Source organism: Carcharhinus amblyrhynchos, chromosome 8 (genome assembly GCF_965287045.1).
Source record: "Carcharhinus amblyrhynchos chromosome 8, sCarAmb.v2.hapA, whole genome shotgun sequence".
Lineage (NCBI taxonomy): Eukaryota > Metazoa > Chordata > Chondrichthyes > Carcharhiniformes > Carcharhinidae > Carcharhinus > Carcharhinus amblyrhynchos.
This window is the reverse complement of record NC_137331.1, coordinates 43,519,569-43,542,086: the sequence shown is the minus strand read 5'-3', so window position 1 is coordinate 43,542,086 and position 22,518 is coordinate 43,519,569. Positions and strand designations below refer to the sequence as shown.

General features: G+C 40.4%; 1 protein-coding gene across 1 annotated transcript in view; it reads right to left on the bottom strand.

The window, feature by feature from the left end:
- The window catches only part of LOC145346561 (eukaryotic translation initiation factor 3 subunit E), a 132,993-nt gene that overhangs the window by 92,823 nt on the left and 17,652 nt on the right, over positions 1-22,518 (bottom strand). The window contains exons 4-7 of the mRNA XM_080193976.1: positions 10,779-10,821; positions 10,218-10,322; positions 3,093-3,218; positions 2,803-2,927 (exon numbers count right to left, since the gene is read on the bottom strand). Coding sequence (XP_080050102.1) covers positions 2,803-2,927; positions 3,093-3,218; positions 10,218-10,322; positions 10,779-10,821 — 399 coding nt within the window. The remainder of the gene's footprint in view (positions 1-2,802; positions 2,928-3,092; positions 3,219-10,217; positions 10,323-10,778; positions 10,822-22,518) is intronic.

The window sequence follows — 22,518 nt, the reverse complement described above, 5'->3', positions numbered from 1 at the left end:
ACATCAAGGAGAGGTCGTTAGACTTGTTGTTGGAGATGGTCATTGCCTGACATTGTGCATCAGAAATACTGTTTGCCACTTCTCTGTTCAAGCCTGAATGTTGCTGGATCTTCCTTTGTATGTAAACAATTAACATTCAATGCAGCCTCAGTATAATTATGTCAGAGATTATACTCTTAATCACCTGCAAAATTTCCAACTCTACTTTAATAGGGTTGGATTCCACCAAAATGCAACTTGTCATAATTCTCCAAAGGTACTATTGCCTCACAGTCTACCATTCCATACATCAATGCCTTGAAGTAGCCCCCACAGCGAGAATCCTGGAGGAGGAAATCCAAAATTACAAAATTCTTCCCGGACTTGAGAGGGTAGATGTGGATCGTAACTCTTGAACTGGGAACACAGGCTCCGAATAAAGTGTAGGCCATTTAAGGCTAAGGGGAGAAATTTCTTCACTCAGAGGGCAGTGAGCGTATGGAATTCTCTACCTCAGAGGACATGTTCAAAACAGAAATTGATAAGATTCCTGGATGTCAATGACATTAAGGAATATGGGGATAATGGGGGGAAAAATGGTGTCAAGGTAGATGATCGGCCATGATCTCTTTGAATGGTGGAACAGAGTCAATGGCCAAATGGCCTGTGTCTGCACCTGCTCCTAATTTCCTAAGTTCAAATCATAGAATCTCTACAGTATGGTGCCATTCAGCCCATCAAGCCCCCACTGTCAATCGATGGGCTGAATGGCACCATACTTTAGGGATTCTGTGATTTGAACTTAGGAAATTAGGAGCAGGAGCAGACACAGGTCATTTGGCCGTTGACTCCGTTCCACCATTCAAACAGATCGTGGCCATACATCTTTCTCTATGCAAATGGGGAGAATAGTCTTCTCAAAAGGCCAAGAACTAAGTATGTTGGCACTCATTAAGCACAGATGCCTTCACTGGCTGTGGCACAATTGTCATATGGAAAATGCAGATACACCCAAGGATTTTCTATCATGGAAGGTGGCGGAGCCAGGAAGGCGCACAAAGCTCTCCTTCAAAGATGCTTGCCAGCAGGAAGTGAAGCCCCTTTCACATCTGGGAGACATCAGTTGACAACAGAGGGTAACGACGACATCGCTGGAGGGCAGATGTGCACCACCATAGCTTTTTGGGAACAGGCACCAACATCAAAAACAACAGGCCACAATGGTAGCAGATAACCATTTCAAACGCAGCACTTGTGGCTTCTCAAGGATTGGTCTTTTCAGTAATCAGCAAAAGTGCACCGCATACAGTTATCACAACTCTAAGCCAGTTGACTTGGAGCACGTCCATCATCTTGCATAGATGGAAATTGCTGGCAACCCCTCAAAAATCCTCCACTTTATAGAACAAGTCAGCAATAACACATTTATAGATAGTTCTACTTCGACATATCAAAGTTCACCGGGCCACAAACACACCCAGTAAAGTTCAAGAAGTCCAGATCAAGATCTGGATGTACTTTAAAATAATATGACAAAGAAAAATTTAAGAACACATTTCAGCCCAACTTCACTAAATTTACCAAACAATTGAAGGCGATTTCAAGCTATAATCTAAAATCCAAACATTTTTCACTATGCATTCTTAAATCTGGAGTTGGCATTTTACACCAGCCACATATGCCCAGTTACTGAATTCATTTAAACAAATCTGAATTCAACAAACGCACGATATGCACACTTGGGACATGTCGGACAAATCCTAGATCCAATTCCATGATTTTAGTTTCTAAACAGCTCCAACTACTCTGCTCAGTTCCAGCAGCCTTCTCCCTTCTCTTTTCTCTCTCCATCCTGAATTTTACCAGATTAGTTGCTAAAATTGATTCATGATTATTACAGAATTCCATAAATGCAGCTTTTCAAGTTGGTGCCAACTGCAAAAATGAGCATTTCTCACAAATTGAGAATTTATATAGCCATGTTAACTGTTTAACTTTCACCAAACTATTAAAACCTTTGCAGCTCAATGAAGGGCAAGTTGCAAACTACGTTTCAGATTTATTTCCAAAGCATCACTCTAAAATTTGGAGTCGGAGCACATTTAGAAAAGAACACTCTATTAACAATTGTGACTGGATTTGAAACATTCCCCATAAGAGCCTAACAAACCAGCCAAGTGCTCCCAATGACAAACCAATATTTGGATTGTTTACAGGCTCTGAAGCTCAAAATGCTTACAAGGCCTCAAACTGTCGATGCTGGAAGTTAAAAACTGCGATTACGATTAACATAATTCTTGGTGCTGGACCACTTTTCACAGACTTCAGTAGAATTTTACAAGTACATGGCCATATGGCAGGCGTTATGGCCAATTTAATAGACCTTCAGTTCCTGACTAAGCGGCAACGGAAAACCAGAGAACAAGCAGTCTTCATCAGTTAAATAGGAATGAGAGTAGGCTATTTCTCACTTCAAGCATGCTCCAACATCCAATAAATGATAACCAATCTGACTGTGGTCTTGGATCCACTTTCCTGCCTGCCCCCAGAACCCTGAACTCTGAACTCCTTCAGATCAAAAATCTGTCTAACTCAGCCCTGAATACATTCAATGACCCAGCCTTCACTGTTTTCTGTAAAAAGAGAATTCCAAAGACTAACAACCTGCTTGAGAGAAGAAATTCCCCTTCACCTAAATCTCAAATGAGAAATTCCTCATTTTTAAACCGTGCTCTCTGGTTCCAGGTTCCTCATAAGGGTGCTTCAATTGTTTGGTGTGTCGAGCTTAACAAATGAAGAATGCTGTGGATGTGGGGTACTTACTGTGCCTGATATAGGAAGAGGTCGATGATATTATCTCTGCCCTTTGGATGATTGAAGAATACAAACAGTGACCAGTGGATTAACCATGTCCTCTGTTGTAGAGATTGAAGTGGAGAACTGACAGACTAGGAGAAAGAAATAAAACAAGCTTTTAATCTGCAGATCAAATTTATTTCAAAGCTCCATCTGCACAGCAATGCATTCTTCTGTGAGATGAAAAATGCTCATTGCATCACAAATTGACTGAACAGAACCTGTGGGAAAATGTATGCAACGTGACGAGTGCTTACATTGTTATCAATGGTTTCTTTGAGTCGTGTTAGATCCTCCATAGCAGCTTCCCAGTTCTGCATCAGAATCTCTGATGCCAGTTTCCCCCAGAGTGAACTCAGGGCGTTCCGATCAGTGGATGGAACCTTGAAAAGGAAAGAAAATGCAGTAAATTTATTCATGTCAACTAACTTGTTCCTTTACATAAACATGAGGCAAACCAAAATATTGTGGAACCTGTCTAAAATCTGCATTGGCTTGCTTCTTCAGTTTAAGGTTACAGTTTGGGAGTCACTCGGTATTTCCAGTTGATCAGTTAAAAGTTGATCAAGTTCTAGCCAGATTGCTGGAATTCAGTTTTACTGTAGAACCTGCTTGTGACACAAAGTAATTTCGCAAATTCAGAAACCAAACTTGTACAAAATATTTAACTTTTCTTGGTTAAGAGCTGCCCAGCCCCAGATGGCACTACGCCAGAGGCACTTGGTTTCAACAAATGGAATTCTTACATTTTTTTTGTGCATTTGTTTCTTCAATTACCGATCTTACCTTTCCTGCAGCGAATTAATAAATGATTAGTTCAGCACAGTAACTTTAACTATCACAAGCAGACGCAATCAGTGGCAATATACACATCAATAAAATTGGAAAAACGCGCAGATAAACAGTGGCTGCTCATGACTAATTATTGATACAGTTCTCTTGCTGAACTTGGACATCAAGGCAGGCAAACTCTCTTTTATACAGTTAAGATTTTGTCAAAAGCAGAGCATTTACAAAGGAAATGCACACATGTAGCTTACACCCAACTTCATAGCAATTAAGTACAAGAGGATGCAGGTACAGTCATTCTACTGCGGCTGAATTGATGCAATAAAGAATTTCCAGTTGCTGTGCATATAAAAGTTTTAGAAATTGTGGCTTCCAACATCAATCCGAGGCACTTAAAAGTGACAGGCTCGCTAACTGACCAACATCATTACATTCACAAGAAGTTGATGTTTACACTTTCACCAACCTACCGCCCCCAAAACAATAACGTGGTCTCAACAAAAACTTCAAGTTATTTACATTGGGAAAAAAAAATTTATTTCTCAAATTTACTTTATCCACAAAAGGGAACTCAAGTCATCATTTGATGCAGAAATTCAAGTTAGAAATCAATTTTCAATTCCTCAGAAACATATTTCCAGCTTCTATTTCAACTTATTACATTATAAATTCTGGTTCATAGCCAGGATTATATTACATCATACTGGCACTGACTTCAATCCTCAAGAAGCACCAAAAGTTCTCAAGTGTCCGATCAGGTGTCAAGACTTTGACTGTGTTTACCATTTATGCTGACTTGCTGCCTAATGTGGAAATTTATTCTCATTTATATCTAGAGCATTACTTCACTACAGCTTGGATATTTTCTATGTTCATTTCTTACGAGAGGCAACATGGTGGCACAGTGGTTAGCATAGCTGCCTCACAGCGTCAGGAATCTGGGTTCGATTCCCAGCTTGGGTCACTGTCTGTGTTGAGTTTGCACATTCTCCCCGTGTCTGTGTGAGTTTCCTCCCACACTCCAAAGGTTAAACGGATTAGCCATGCTAAATTGCCCCTTAGTGTCAGGAGGACTGGCAGGATAAATACTTGGGATTCCGAGTATAGGGCCTGGGTGGAATGGTGGTCGGTGCAGATACGACAGGTTAAATGGCCTCCTTCTCCACCCTAGGGATCCTATGATTCTTAAGAGCGGCCCTGCCACACCCACTCCACTACATCCATCATCCTCTCCCACCCATCACTAGCAGCCACCATCTCAATACATATACAATTCACACTAGTCCCAAGCTACAGTCATTGCACTAACAGAATCCTGCTACCACTTCACATCAACTTGGAAACAAACACTGAGAAGGCACGCATTTCCAAAGTGCCTTTCTTGACCCCAGGATCTCCTAAAGTGTTTTACAGCCAATGAAGTTCCTTTGACATGCCGTTACCATTGTAACATTAGAAATGAGGGAACAGATTTTCTGTTTCTCCAACTCTTGTTCAGCTTCACTGGAACACTGCAGCAGGCTGAGGACAGAGATGTGAGAGTGAGTGAGAGGAAGGTGGTGAATTAAAATGGCAAGCAACAGGAAGCTCAGGGTCATGCAGTTTCAATAGTGTTGGATTTCTTCTTTTAAATTTTTACAGATGCACCTTAGAAAGCATTCTTTCTGGTTGGATCACAACTTAGAATGGCTCCTGCTCTGCCCAAGGCCACAAGGATCTATAAAAGGTTGTGAATGTAGCCCAATCCATCACACAAACCACCCCCCCATCCACTGACTCTGTCTACACTTCCTGCTGCCTTGGAAAAGCAGCCAGCATAATTAAGGACCCCACACACCCCGGTTCTCCCTTCCACCTTCTTCCTTTGGGAAAAAGATATAAAAGTCTGAGGTCATGTACCAATGGACTCAAGAACAGCTTCTTCCCTGCTGCTGTCAGACTTCTGAATGGACTTACCTTGCATTAAGTTGTTCTTTCTCTACATCCTAGCTATGACTGTAACACTACATTCTGCACTGTCTCCTTTCCTCCTCTATGAACAGTAAGTATGCTTTGTCTGTATAGCACAAAGAAACAATAGTTTTCACTGTATCTTAATACATGTGACAATAATAAATCAAATCAAAAATACTATCAAAAGACAGGAACTATAACGTTCCGAAAGTACAGGCTAAAGACATCAGCTAAACTCTGTGCCTACCTCATGGTGGTTAACAGAGAATACAGAGCTTGCAATTCCAGGCAACAAATATGCTTTTTGTGTGTGCATGGTAACATCAATACACATTTTGAGTATTAGTTCCAGTAACCACAAAGACTTGAAGCCAAATTTGTTCAGACTGCACATGTTGCAAGTATAACTTTCCAAATGGGCTGTTTACCCAAAACACAAATCTTCAGCATGGCTTTCACAGTCTCAAAATAGACCACGAAGACCAATTAAAAGGACAAGACAGTTTTCTTCATGCAGGTAGGCTGGAGACATGTATTACAATACAGTCACCATCATTTCAGTCGTCCATGAAAAGGGATACGAGGACTTCAAAAGTAGGAGTAAGCCACCCAGTCCCTAGTTTCTGCTCCACCATTCAATAAGCCTATGGCTGATCTTCCATCTCTACAGTACACTTGCCTGGCCAATCCCAGATCTCTCAATTCTTTTAGCATCCAAAAACCTTGCAACCTCAGTCTTTAATATACTCAATAACTGAGCACCCACACCCCTCTGGTATAGACAACTCCAATGATTCACAACCCTCTGAATCAAGAAATTACACTTCAACTCAGCCCAAAATGCCTGTACTTTAACCTGAGGCCATATCGTCAACTTCTCTCAGAATTTGCGCAGTCAAATACTCGCAGAATCATAAACATTCCAACGGGATCCTACTTCTTCTATACTTCCAATGATACAGGCAGATGCATTCATTACACAGAGGATAATAACAAGGAGCTAAATTGCCCCTTGGTGTCCAAAGATGTGCAGGTTAGGTACATTTACCACGGTATAATCCTCTCATGCCCATGAGAATCTGACCATCTTCAAAGCCATACATACTTGCAGAAAGACTTCCTTATTCTTATATCCCAAAATGGAACCAGATAATTTGCCTGAAGAAAAAACTACAGGGCTACAGAGAAAGGTCAGAAGCGTGGAACGAACTGAATTGTTCTTGCGGAGAGCCAGCACAGAAACAATGAGTCAAATGGCCTCATTCTATGCTAAATCTACAATGTGATCCTATAAGCCTCATTACAATAGAGACTGGCTACCATTTGACTTCCTGAATGCTTCTTTGAGATTCGTGCACAAGGACCCTCAAATCGCTTCACATACCAGCATTTACTAGTTCCTCACCTTTCAAAGTATATTTTGCTTTTCTCTTCCTTCCATCAAAGTGGATAACTTCACACTTCTCCACATTCTATAAGAACATAAGAACAAAAGAACTAGGAGCAGGAGTAGGCCATCTAGCCCTTCGAGCCTGCCCCGCCATTCAATAAGATCATGGCTGATCTGTTGTGGCTCAGTTCCACTTTCCCGCCCTCTCCCCATAACCCTTAATCCCCTCTCTTATCAAGAACCCATCAACCCGCTTCTTAAAAATATTTAGCGAGGCAGCCTCCACCCCTTCAACGGGCAGAGAATTCCAGAGATTCACCACCCTTTGAGTGAAGAAGTTCCTCCTCAACTCCGTTCTAAACTGCCTCCCCTTTATCTTGAGGCTGTGCCCCCTAGTCCTACTGTCTTTTTTGAGCGGGAAGAGTCTCTCCACCTCTATCCTATCCATCCCATTCATCATCTTATACGTCTCAATGAGATCTCCCCTCATTCTTCTAAACTCTAACGAGTACAAGCCTAGTTTATTCAGCCTCTCCTCATAGCTCAATCCCCTCAACTCCGGTATCAGCCTAGTAAACCTCCTCTGCACTCCCTCCAGGGCCAAAATATCCTTGCGCAGGTGCGGCGCCCAAAACTGCACACAGTACTCCAGCTGCGGCCTCACCAATGCCCTATACAGCTGCAGCAAGACCTCCCTACTTTTATATTCAATCCCCCTCGCTATGAAGGCCAGCATCCCATTCGCCTTCCTGACCACCTGCTGCACCTGCTATTCCGCCTCCTTGCTCAATTACTTAACTAGTTCATATCCCTCAGCTTACTTTGCTACCTGGCTGCGTATTTTTAGCGATCCTAGATGCATTATACCCTGTCTCCTCATCTAAGTTACTAACAGATTAACCAAGGCCCCAGCATTGTTCTTTGCGATACCCCACTCGATACAGCATACCAACCGAAAGATATCCCTACTCTGTTTCCTCAACTAATCCTCTATGCTAATTTATTATCCCCCCAATTCAGTTTACTCAGAAATAAATTCCCCATTCTCACTGGACTCTTGCTTCCCCAAAGTTTCTAACATGTTCTGATTTCCCAATCTATTTGCACTGACTTTGCATGAAGTTAAGACACTAATTTCAATCACACTCAAAGTTAATATGAAATTCTACCATATACCATAGATTAGCACTTATCCTTGTCTCATTACACAATACCAAATCTAAAATCACCTGCTCCCTAGTTGTTTCAACAGTCACCTTTATTGGCTAGAGTGTGGTAACCATAAGCTATTAATATTAAAGTCAGCTTTGAGCTTTCCATTCAGATGGAGAGAAACAACTATGCTCATTCACTAGTTTGCACCTTGCAGTCTTGATCTACAATATTCTTGCTGCATTCTTGAGAATTGCACAAATTTTCAGGGTCATGAACCATGTATTAGCCTTAAGATCAAAGGCATCTGCAGTGGGCTAACCAAACTATTTAGGTAACATCGTGCCAGATTCTGAACACTTTCAGAAGTTGCCATGGTGGAGCTCAATGTCCTTGCTCAAACCCAGGGTTAGCCAAGTTCTCCACAAACATATAACCTTCCATAAAACTCATCAATCACAAGCAAATGATCAAACTGTGCCAGACCGAGCCATGGACCATAAGACAGTCACAAAGAAAATCCATAAGGAACCTGGAAAGACTTCTTTAATACAGTAAGAAGTCTCACAATACCAGGTCAAAGTCCAACCTGGTAGCAAACGCCTTTGTCAGGTGAGTCGGGAGTTCTGATCACAAACAGGGCATATAATGGCACACGTTCAGTTTACAGAAGACTGATTAGAATGCGAGTCTTTACAGCTAATCAAATCTTAAAGGTGCAGACAATTCGAGTGGGGATAACATTAAGCAAAGGTTAAAGAGATGTGTATCGTCTCCAGACAGGACAGTAAGTGAGATGTTGCAAGTTCAGGCAAGTCATTGGGGTTACAAAGCGTGACATCAACCCAAGATTCCGGTTGAGGCTGTCCTCATGTGTGCATTCGGCCTCTGATCTTCAGGTAAACATTCTCGAAGGCGGCCTTCACAACACACAACAGCGCAGAATCACTGAGCAGAGACTGATAGCCAAGTCCCGCACACATGAAGATGGTCTCAACCAAGATCTTGGGTTCATATCACACTATTTGTAACCCCCATGACTTGCCTGGGCTTGCAACATCTCACTTACTGTCCTGTCTGGGGACAATACACATCTCTTTAACCTATGCTTAATGCTATCTCCACTCACATTGTCTGCACCTTAAAGACTTGATTAGCTGTGAAGACTCGCATTCTAATCAGTATTCTGTAAACTGAGTGTGTGCCTTGATATGCCCTGTTTGTGATCAGAACTCCCCACTCAACTGATGAAGGGGCAGAGCCCCCGAAAAATAGTGGCGTCTGCTACCAAATAAACCTGTTGGACTTTAACCTGGTGTTGTGAGACTTCTTACTGTGTTTACCCCAGTCCAACATTGGCATCTCCACATCAGGACTTATTTATGCAGGGATTGATAACAATATGGAACCCTACCACATGGATTAATTGATGTGAATAGTATAGTATAGTAAGAGGAAGTTTGATAAATAGGAAGGAGAAAGGAATGAGGGCGGCACGGCAGCACAATGGTTAGCACTACTGCCTTACAGTGCCAGGGACCCGGTCTCCCCAAGTCTGCGTGGGTTTCCTCTCACAATCCAAAAGGAGAACGGGTTAGGTGAATTGGACATTCCAAAATGCCACCTAGTATTAGGGGATTAGCAGAGTAAATACGTGGGGTTACAGGAATAAAACCGGGTTGGGGTTGTGGTTGGTGCTGACTCAATAGGCCAAATGTTGCACTGTAGGGATTCTATAATTCTATGAAAGGCGAGATGAAGAATGATGGGAGATGGTTCACATGTGACAGTTGGCCTGAATTGTGCTGTAAATTCATTAAAATTGGTACTCTTTTCTGATTTACGATGCAACTGAATCAATGCCAAGGAAAAGTTTTACTCGCTGGATGAATCTTGCTCCTGTCTGTAACTTTAAATTGTACTCTCACTCCATTATACCTGTAATTGTGGAAAGCCAGCAAATCACATTCACACAAACACACCTATTATAAGCAGAAGAAATATACTCCTCCTAATCATGAGCAGCAAGGCTAACCTGATCAGAGCTTCCAGTCATTCAAATACCAAGCTTCATTTACCTGCAGGAAATAGTACTCACCAAAACTCTGAAAAAGTAGAGATATTCTGCTGCTCCCGAGTAATTGCCACATTCATACTGGAACTTAGCATATCGATACAAGGTGTCCAAATATTCCTGACGAAACTTCAAAAAAGATTAGATAAATCCAAATAAGCGGGTGTGTAGAGAGACTTTTGCCTAAATCTAAGCTATTACCTTTGTTATTGGAGAATTAACACAAATGATTCAACTTTATGTAAATTATACCAGGATATGTAGTTTTGGAAGTAACTATTTCTCATCCGTTTTAAGGACACAATAATTGAGCAGCTTTATCGTATCAAGCCAAGTTCCATTTGATCTGAAAACATACTCAAGATGAACTGTTTTGAAACAAGTAGAGTTTGTTACAAAATAATTGACTGGCACCATTAAAAATGAAATGGGCAAACACACAGTACAGGGTTAGGGGAAAGTCTGATGGTGGAAGTCATAATGCTTTATTTCATAATTGCTCAAGTAATTTCACAGCAGCTGAACTACAATATCATTCTGCACTCATCATTAAACATTCACGATAGGTAACAAATCCTCACTTACCCCATGCTTATCTGCGAGATAATCAAACAGCATTCGCCCGTCCCTATTTAGAAAGTAAAGATTTTTAAGTAATTGAAAACACACATCCATTTAACAATTATTTACAATTGCAGGATATTACAGGAAACATGTCCCATGATGTCAAAAGTAACAAAAGGGTGGTATAAAAAAAGTGCAATATATCATTGGAACCAACAGTGCACTAATCAACAATTTTTGGAAACGACTAATATCCTATAATGGATACATGTCGATGGAAACTGGAGTAAGCTTACCATCCACTCATCCCGTACATGTGCATGCGTATTATTACAAATGCCAAGACGGATTACAGAGACTGATGCCATTTCAAGTCAGCCCAAATCGACATTTAAGTTTTCTCAAATCAAAACATAATGGTCTGTTTTTCATTATTGCACCACATTTGGGTTAACTATGAAAGCATGCTTTGGCTGGCAGTCTGTTGAATTCCAGCCAATCCTGCAAAACAACTAAGTTGCACAATCATACAGTGTGTATGGCTGTAAAGTAAAAAGGCCCCCAACACGCAGAAATATGTTTTCAACTGCACAGGTCAATCCTTTATTGTCAAGGGAAACTTGTGGCAGGAGCATGAACATTTTGGTCAGCATTGTACACCTGTCATCTCTGGCCACTTGTCAAAATATGACAATACGTCTTATTTTCCATGTCAAATTTGCTTTAAAAAGCTAGGGCATGTTAGATGTGACAAACTGGTGGAACATCCAAAGGAAAATTAGGACTTGACCAATTATTCAGAAAAAATCATATTCCCCTCTGGAGATTCATGAGGCCAAATCTATTTGGTTAAAGAATTATGGAAACCTCTCCAAATCATTTTCATTCTTCTTCAGCACAATTACACAGTCTGCAAAGTTAATGAATCTGAATGTTAACCTACATTTGTGTTTGGTATTTACACTGACAGTATTTCCTTATCTGCAAATAAAATTATAAAAAAACTACGGTAGAAAGCTCCAATATAGACAAGATATTTTCCCTCAATTTGCATTGACAAATGCAATGAAGTGCAATTCATTTCTTCTCAAATTCTCATTGGTTTTGTCAGCAATTGCTTTTTACCCATTCGCATTGCACCTTTTAAAGGTTTGGTTGCATCTTTGACTGCTTCTGTGCCAGACTATCCAACTGAATAATTGTCTTCTCAATTGACACTTCAGTGCTATTTGCTCTGTAAAAGTTTGCGCAGCAAAATGTGAATCGACCAAACTCATCCTGCCCCCAGCCAGCTTCCACCAAGACAGGAGGAGGTCATCAGCAGCAAGAACTGCCAACAGCTTTCCCCTCCCAGACCAGGAAGCATCTCAGCCAACTGAAACAATCCAATCCTTGCCCTGGTTGGATCCAGGTTCAAGTTAGCAGCCTTCCTACGAATGTACACATCCATTGCTACATTATCTGCAACCTTAAGTGCAGTTCCACATTTACATTACTTTACCTGCAGCGTACAAAAGAGTAATTTACTCATGTTAACTGTCACTGACAGCCACACCTACTTGATAAAATATTTGCAATTATACTTATCTAGCATTTTGCTTCAGATGCCTCAGTTAATTATACATTTCTAGCCTGCTCTTTTGGGATATTGACTATTTCAAGAGCAGGGCAAAACAATTATCATGTACCTCTCTCTCAAAATTTGTACTCTCATCAGCACAAATCAGAGCTCAGACCAAAAAGCCTGTACAAAGTTTCATTCTTGTAAACAATAAGATGAAACAGGCAGTATTGTCACTAAGCTTTGGAGTTTCTTTTTCCAGAACCACATTTCTCTTTAAGTCTGGTGTTTTAGATACATGGAGAAAATGTTTTGTTAACCATTCATGGGGTGTGGATGTCAGCAGCATGAGCAGCATTTATTGCCCATGTCAAATTACTGTTGAAAAGGTGGTGGTGGTGAACTCACCTTGTTGAACAACTGCAGTCTATGTGGTGGATCTGTACACTGTGCAATCAGCGAACAATGCCAATAACGACCATACGATGGAAGCAAAATCATTGATGATTCTCCTGAAAATGACTGGACCCAAAGGAACTTTTATAACAGTTTCCTGGGACCGAAATGGTTGACCCCTCCCGCAACAACTATCTTCCTTCAGTCATAGAGAGTTGTCCCAGCCAACTTCAAATGGCTTCAGTAATTTTGTTTGGAAGCTATTTGCTATTTTGAATTCACGTTTTAACAATGGGTAGCCAAGTGGTCACTATTTTTCCCTACAGACATGATACATTAGTAGCCCAAGACAACTGAGTCCATGATCTTGTGCAGTGTGATAATGATAACAAGGTGTAGTATAGACCTGTCTCAAATAAGGTTCTCTATTGCAGTTTTCATAAAACCACTCTTTAGCCCAAACAAAATCTGAAACTGAGCCAATGTAAAGATACAATGTGTGGTCACAGAAACATAGAGATGCTCAAGGGGCCAGGACTGTGAAAAACACTCAGAATTACATTTTTAATAGACCAAATAAACCCGTGAAAAACTGACTGTTATTACTCTAAATTAGGAAGTTTAAAGTAAAACTAACTAGGCAGGAAGTTGAAAATATCACTTGGTGCCATTGCAAGGATGCAAATAAATCTCTAGTTACCCTGATTTCAGTATACGCACTGGCACATACTAGCAGAGAAGAAAATTAAACATAATAAGCCTTGCAACTTTAGCCCTCATCCTCAACAGCTTTACGAACACTTGCCCAAGTACAGATTTGTTCAAAGACCAGATTTATTTGTTTAAACTTCTGATCTACTTGCAAGATTGACTCAATTACATTTCAACTTGAAGCATTTAACCAGGCTTATTTATTCAAAAAAGTCACATCTTTCTGTTATCAATATAGGAAATTACTTTTTCTTTAACTTATGCTAAGCGACCAGCAACCGATTGCCAATAAGTTATAATTTATATTAATTACAGAGTTACATACAATCAGGCATTGTCAGGGCAATAACTCTAGAACCCATTAAAGTTCAAAGTCAACTTATTCCAGCCTTGTGGCATAGCTTCTCAGTTGAAGCACAATTATACAAGGATTTAACTTCAAACGCCCAAGCAGCTTAAGGCACCCAATTACCCTTTAACGACAGCAAGAACAACCGGATGAGCACAACTGGTTGCCATACATAAAATAGCTGTCATCATTTGTTTTAGAATCTCAACATTGTGAGGAGTTTGGTCCACACACATTTCTAGTGTGTAATTTATAAATATCTTCTCAACATGAGAAGGGAAATGAGGACCACCTGTTCAGCATGTGACTATCTGCCCACGAGTTGAAGTTGATGAGCACATTTTATTCTGATCCCTGCTCAACACACGCTGATTCCTTGCAAATGTGCTTCTTCACAATGAAGGGCCAGGGGGAAAACATTCGAGAGAACGTTTTTTCACCACTGCATTTGTCGGATGCTGAAACTGTTTCCAAGCAAATTTTAGTTTAGATCTGCACCAAATGGTTAAGGTATGTATTGGCATATAGCATCTGTACATAATTCAATGGTTAGCTCGGATTTTGACATGGGTGTAGTATATTGGCACCTTACAATTGCATCAAGTTCTTCAGCATTATCCAATCATCCGACCACTGCATCATTCAAGCACTTGCCCTACCAATTGTTGTTTTCCCGTCCTTCCTCAGCCCAAACGATTACATATTGCCCTTTGTTGCCTATAGTTTCTCACTGGAAGACTAACATCATGGTCATTCAGTTTCTGTCCTGTACTATGCAGCCACAATGTACTGGGCAATGTGCTGAATACTTACTGGACTATGGAGTACATAGCACGAAATGAAAACACAGACTGTTACTAAAATGCTCAGATAAAGTGAAGTGTTCTTTATTAGTTACCTAACCAGCACATCTTTCAGGCTGTGGGAGGAAACCAGAGCACCTGGAGGAAACGTACGCAGACACAGGGAGAACGTGCAGACTCCACACAGAGAGTGACCCGAGGTCAGAACTGAACCCGGGTCCCTGGTGCTGAGGCAGCAGTGCTAATTGCACATTGCATAAAAGGTGCCATTACAATGCTGTGACGGGTGCCACTAACAAGAGCAACACTCTCAGTTAGGGTAGCAATGTTTGATTATCTCTTTAATGAACACTTCTAAGTACAATTTCTTTAAAGGAAAAGTTTTTCTTGCTCTCAAGAGCAATAGGAATTAGCAAGATGAGTTTTGCCCCACAAAGGTCCATAACAAAGCAGAATATTTCCAGAATTTCATGTTTTTATTTCAGATTTCTAGCATCTGCAGTGTTTTGCTTTTAAATTTGTAACCAAATATCCTTGATGCATTCCAAGAACTCAGAGGTTGGAAAGCATTGTTTTTCAGCACCAACAAAAGCAAAGGCTGTTAATAAGCTAGAGAAATTTAAGTTTAAAAGTTATTTTAGTGATCTATAGCAGATTGGGAAGGACATTTGTAGGGTAGGTGCTATTGTCACATCAGAATCACTGTACACATGCAGGATTCTGCAGTATTGTAAACAAATGAATATAGCGCCACATTTGAATAGAGCACCAAATCTGGCTCAATGATTAGCCAGTTAACAGGTAAAACAACTGAAATTATTCTGACAACTTGGAATGTCTGTGTAAATAAATTTAACAGCCAAAGTGAAATTAGGTGTGTCCCTGTCTTGCAGTATAATCTGTCTAAAAAAGTTTACTTAGGCTTTCAATAATTTAAGGTTGACGTGAAAGACTTCTGATGAAAACAAACCAGAGGAAGAGCATAGAAATGGATCTATTGAGAGGTAATACACAAACGTGTGCTATAAAGTTGGAGTGAAGGTGTGCAGAAGTCAAATGTCAAATTGTAACTTAGGCAATTTTGCAAAAAAAATATAAATACAAAGAACAGAAATGGCAAAAGATATAACAAGACAGAGAATAGGGGTGGCACGGTGGCAGTGATTAGCTCTGCTGACTCTCAGCGCCAGGAACCTGGGTTCAATTCCCAGCTTGGGTGAGTTTGCAGGCTCTCTCCGTGTCTGTGCGGGTTTCCTCCCACAGTCTGAAAGATGTGCTGTTAGGAACATTGACCCAAACAGGTGCCAGATTGTGGCAACTAGGGGAATTTCACAGTAATTTCATTGCAGTGTTAATTTAAGCCTTACTTGCGACTAATAAATAAACTTTAAAACTTTAATGGTTAGATTGCTGGAAGAAATCTCCGAGACAAATGGCAAATATAACAACACAATGTTACACTGTATAACAACCAAAAGCAAATACAAACTGAACTGGTGAAGGATGTTTTGAAAGGGAGCCAGGAAGGACTTAACACTTCCAATATCTTAAAAGATGAGATCAAGTGATTAAAACTAACAAAATTTCAAGATAGAAGCCAAAAAGAGTGCAGTATTCTCCTCTAGGAATTACACACATGGAGACTTTACAATACGCTGGCCAGAGCCTGTTTGGAGGCACTGTGAATAACCTAGTTGCCATGTCACAAGATGAACGTTTGCATAGGAGAAGTATAAAGGAAACAGCAACAAGGGTGAGAATCTGCAAGGAAAGATCCAAGACATTCAGGCATCATGTGGCAGCAAAAAGGCAGTTAAGCAGCAACCTCATGGAGCCACAAAAATATTAGACATAGATAATACCACATTACCATAATAAATTAAGCCAAAGTAGAAAGTCAAATTTAAAAGGAGTAAAATTAAAAGAAATTTGGAACAAACTTGTTCAAGAGAATCAATTTTCTGGCAGGATAACAGAAATAGGCATTCTCTATATGAGGCGAACAGTTGGCAGCTGCATTGGGGATGTGGGGGTTTAATGAGGTTGAGCTCCCATCTACGAACTGGGGTTTTCTCACAGCTTTGCACGCCATGAAATCGCAAAACCTTTTCAACTGTAAGCAGCACAATATTCTGTCCATTTTCCGCAAAATGGAGCTAAAGGCCAGGTTCAGTATTAGCACATGACAGTATTGAATGGATTGCTTCTTCACATTAGGAACTTCAATAAAACTGACACCCTTAAGTTTAGGCTTTGAAGAGCATTTCTACACCTACAATCTCTTTAAATCAGACATTTATAGAGTGGAGTGGAAAGTAAGATACTGTATTCTCAACTCAAGCTAATCTTCTGTTGGGACTTCCAAAACTGAATCACAAAACTGTCACTGTTAACAGCACTTTACCCTTCAAAGACCTGGCTAAGTAAATCCAGAACTTGCGGCAGTGGCTTTTAATGAAAGCTGTAGCTAACTCTTTCAAGCCTTCAATTTTGTATCCTGTACAGCTCCACGCAGGAAGTACTAAATTCAGATTCAGAACTGATGAACAGAGGATATTTCTGGTGCAGAACTGGAAAATGTTAGTGAACAGCTTGTAATGTCATTATCACTGGGCTTATTGCAGCAATATCTATAATGAACTAACTGACCTGCAAGAGAATTCAAGGCGTTTCTGGAATTTTACACCAATCCAAAAAACAGTTTAAAAACAAATGAGGGAGGAATCACGTCATCAATTCATTTTTTAAAAATCAGTTACAGAGAAATGCATGCTTCAGCACATCATTTATTCCTTACATATTGAAATGAGCACTCAACACACCAGCAAGGGAACTGGTTTAGAGGAGCTGCCAAATCAGGCCACGCGAGGGAGTTGACTATCAGTGGAGATGGAGTCACAAACTAAAGCTGCAGCCATAAATCATTTATTTGAACAGGGTATGTTAGACTCAACACGCTCTCAGTGTCAAAACCATTAACTATTCAAAACCAATTTCACTGCCACTTAATATTAAAGAACAGAATGCTTTAATTTCAGCCCAGCAATGATTTAGTAACTAAAATAGGTGCTCTAGAGCTTCACAGTTTATTTTGTTTAAGCCAACAGTAGAATCTGTTCCTCCTCCCAACCCATGGCATGATTTTAAATTGCTGTGCCGTGATGTGATGTGATGTGATGCTGTCCCAAGTGCACACCATGACAGCTTAACTGTCTACAGATTTGATTTTAAACACAGCAGAACTATTAAGATACCAATCAATCAAACCAATACATTTAGACGAGCACTTGAACCGCCCCAGCATACAAGGCATTGGACCACGTTCTGGAAAATGGGATTAGAATAGATAAGTGCTTGCCAGAATTCTACGGCTCAATAATATGTGCATTTTGCCAGCTCCCCAATGTTCCTCATCCGTTTCAAGATTTCGCATCATTTACAAACCTGAAGAGCATCTCGTCTGACAACAGCATACTGCTCAAATTATGCACACCAGTCAATTAGGGCCCAGCTAACAGTTCTGTGCTTTCATACAGAATAGATTTAAACTCCAGCCCCCAAAGCTGAAAACTTACTTGACAATCCACTCTTCTGACCACGTCCACTGCTACTAACCAGACCACACTCTTCAGTTTAAAAAATACTTTATCAGAGAGGCATGTACCACGCACAATGCAAGGGTTAATTACTGACATTTAGGATACATGTGTTTGGTCAATTCACTATGAAAGTTTCAGCATTACAGTGTGCGAGCTGGAATAAAAGGCTATTAATTTAATAAAACTACTCAAGTAGCAACAACTTCATTTCTGTACAAAATCAGAATAAAATAAGCATTTACGGTACATTAATTAAAAATTAATACTTCTAATCAATTATCTCCTGTCATTTGTCGGGTCTCCATTCCTCCCATTTCTCTCCTAATTTTATCTTTCATTCCCGAAATGCTTCTCAAGTTGGGATATCTCCTGCTGAGCTTTATCCTTTTTCCAGCTCCAAATGTCCATTTTAAGAGGTAGGAGCAACTTTCACAAAATTTCATTTCAATTGTCTTCAAAATAACAGCCAAATAAAATGGAGCGTGTATAACATGAACGTGAGTGCATTGAAGGGAAGCAGATTCATTTGTGTACTGGAATGTGCCACATACAGAATGGGCCCTGACAAGATGGTGAGAGACTAGAAGCTGAGGGAAAGCAAAGTGATTCATGCCTCCATGTTGGGAAATCCCTAAAAGCTAGTGTGCAAGTACAGAAGAGCTAAAAGAATGTGAGTCTTCATCTCAAGGATAATTTTGGAAAGGGGAGGATGTTATACATCAGTTATAAAGAGCTGTGCTCATGCCCATATGAAATACTTCACTCACATTTGGGTACCACACCTCAGGAAGGGTATATTGGAGGGGTACAGTGCAGAATCAGCAGCATGAAAATAGAGCCTCGGGGTTCATCTGAGGCGAGGTAGCATAAATGTGGGTTGTGTTACCGGGATTTCAGGTGATTGATGGATGATCTAATCAAGGCATTCAAAATGATGAAGAGATTCAACGGTTTAAGTAGAAAGAATCCACCTCCTCTGGTGAGGGGCACATCATCCTGTCCTGGAATAATTGTCATTGGGTCAAAATCCTGGAACTCCCTCCCTTATAACACTGTGGGTGTACGCACACCAGATGGATTGCAGTGATTCCAGCAATGGCTTGCCTGCATCTTCTCAAGGGAAATAAATGCCAGCCTTGCCAAAAATACTTACATCCCATAATCGAGTAAACCCTCAGATTTCGAGCTGCTTGGGAATGAAATCAGCTTCAAGTCTGCTCTGTTTTAAGAGATTAGATGTGTCCTACTTACTTACTGCAACTCCATTTATACTTGATACTCTTACAGAATAAAAAGCAGTCTGTGAGATTGTAGGTGTAGAAATTGGGCAGCACGGTAGCATAGCGATTAGCACTGCTACTTCACAGCTCCACGATTCTGGGTTCAATTCCCTGCTCGGGACACTGTGTGGAGTTTGCACGTTCTCCTCGTGTCTGCGTGGGTTTCCTCCAGGTACTCCGGTTTCCTCCCACAGTCCAAAGATGTGCGGGTTAGGTTGATTGACCATGTAAGAAATTGTCCCTTAGTGTCCAGGGATGCATACGTTAGAGGGATTAGTGGGTATAATATGTAGGGATATGGGGGTGGGGCCTGGGTGGGATTGTGTTCTGTGCAGACTAGATGGGCCGAAGGGCCTCTTTCTGCACTGTAAGATTCTATGATTCAGTCAACTTCGGTCATGAGAATTTCAATGATCTGTGCAGTTTTGAGTATGTCCAGGTGTTCTTTGCTTTGTGAGAAATAGTGCTTTTTGGTGTACCTACCACGCAGTTAGTTTCATCCATTTTAATCACACCTCCTGACATGGTTACCTGCTCACTTAACCCTTTTCCCTGATTGTTTCATCATCCATTTTAGGAATAAGAGAAGTAGATTCTGTTTTATCAAACTTGTCTGCAGTCAGGAAGAACTCAAGTGATTAATTTATCTGCATCCATTCAAATGTTAACCAAAACAGTTAAGAACTGAAAGCATCTTCTGCAAGGCACCATTCAATCCCAGGGTCATTCCTGGACACACAGCATGGGACAGATTGACCCACGTTGCAACTCCTAACCTCTATTTCCTCTGAGGAGATTGAGAACAGGATTTTGCCAGTGGGAAATCACTGGCATCATCTTGCAGCCTACCACCAACCTGACACACCAGCAGAATCTCACAGCAGTGGAACTTTAACTGCACATGTATTCGAAAGAAATTTTCCAAATATGATTGATGTACTTATTCCATTAGAATCAGATAGCAGGGGAAGCAGGAAAGTCACCATCTCGTCAAAGTCACTGCACAATCTGACATTTTTTTAAAATGCACAGACTGTCTTCAATTACTACCGAACAAGTCAGGACAAGACCCATTTGTCTGTGGCCCCTCATTCGAAGACAACCGTTAGTTCTAATTGCAAACCCTCTCACAGAAAATATTCTGGGCTGTTCATTGCCCTGCACTTGATGTGGCTTGTCAAATCTATTAATGACACCTTGCAGAGTCTGTCCTCCAACTTTGATCTGCAAACATACAACCAAAGCCTCTCATTTGATCCCCATAAGCTCTACAATCTGTTCGTACCTCATAGAGCCAGGACTTCAATGAAATGTTTCCTTTAATGTGTAGGTAACATTACACTGAACATAATTATAAAATTAAGTGTATAATTTTTGTACCATTCAGCTGCATGCCAGAATCATTTAGTAGCAATACTCATAATTGGAAACATCAATTAATGTGCAGGGTCACAACTAAGCAGCGGAGAGTTAAATGAGAAGCTAGCAGTACTCTCCAGATGGAGATTAATAAAATTGTTTCATTAAAAAAAGCACATGTTTTAAATGTGATAAATAGAACAATTTTGCTCCAGTAAATCAAATTACTCCATTGCCTAGATTTTAATTACAGATACAGCATGAATGAAGCATCTGACTCTATTCACCTCTTAAAAAGGTTTAGATCAAGACAGTGCAGTGATAACTCCTGGTGAACCAAGTACATTTATAGCAACAGATTTGAAACTTGAGAATTTATCACTGCAAAAAAATTTTACAATTTAGAAGGAAGCTATTCAGTCCATCATGCTTGTGCAGGCAGTTTGAAAGAGTAACCCAATTAGGGCCCTGATAAGGTTGCCAATCCTCTCGGAATCACTGCGGATCAACTGGAATCACCATCAATCGCCCGGTGGCCAAAGAGAGGGTTCTGGGAGCTCGGAATGCCATTTTCTCAATACAAATGTTGTGTATTTCCAGCATTCTCTGTTCATGGCAAGTGCACCATATGAACATAATCTCTAACACAACTTGCAGCACACTGCATATAACGCACAGAAACATGCACTGTTCCCTTCCCTCTCAGTCGGAAATCCATGCTTCCTTCAATGAGCCTCATTTACAAGCGGACATGTGTCTGTGCATTGGTGACTTCTGTCTGAATTACTAAACAAACAGGTTTTAGTTGTGGCTATTTTGGATTTACTGATGAAAAATAAAATTTTTGGCACCCATAATTTACTTGCCATTTTTAATGTATTCATGGAGTTTTGACTTCAACAAGGTTTGTGTCTGTGCAAACATGTAGGGCTTCAGACAGAATAAAAGAAGCATAATCACATAAAAAGCAAATTAAAAGTAAATGTGATGAGCAATGTCAACATTAACAACAAGGAATAGGAATGAGATCAGAAAATGACAACATGCATCTGCAAAGTTTCAGTGTTTAAGGTTTACAACTCTTTAGTGAGGTGAATAGCCATTGTTTTCTTCACTTTTTATCCAGCAGGCGATTAATTCATTTTGTTGAATGGATAATTTACAGGTGCCGAACTAGTTTCTCAATCAAAAGGGTAAGTGACTTGCCAGCATTGAAGAGTTATCCCTCACCCCAAAATCCTCTTGGCACACCATCAGGTTTCTGTAAAATCACTTCCACGAACGTCTCCCAAAATATGTTCAGCCAGAGATAGCAACCCTCATCCCTTCGCCTGCTCTCTGCCATAGTCCTGCAAGGTTTTGTTTTCTTATATTTATCTAATTCCCTTTTGAAAGTTACAATTAAATCTGCTTCCACCACCCTTGGACTGCACATTCCAGATTGTAACAACTCGCTGCACTGGAAAGATTGCTTATCTTCCTGTACTGCTTATTTCGCCAATTAGTTTAAAAGCTCTGCAGCTACAAATATTTTACAGCAAGATTTTAAAAACTGAGTAACAGGAAAATCAAGAACACAGCTTGTGCTCAATTGCCTGAAGTTTAAAGGAATAAGTTTCAATCATTTCTGGGATGTAACATCATAGAGTGCAGGTCTGTGTTTGTGACTTCAAGAAGTGGGAAGTTTCAAATCTGCACTCCCC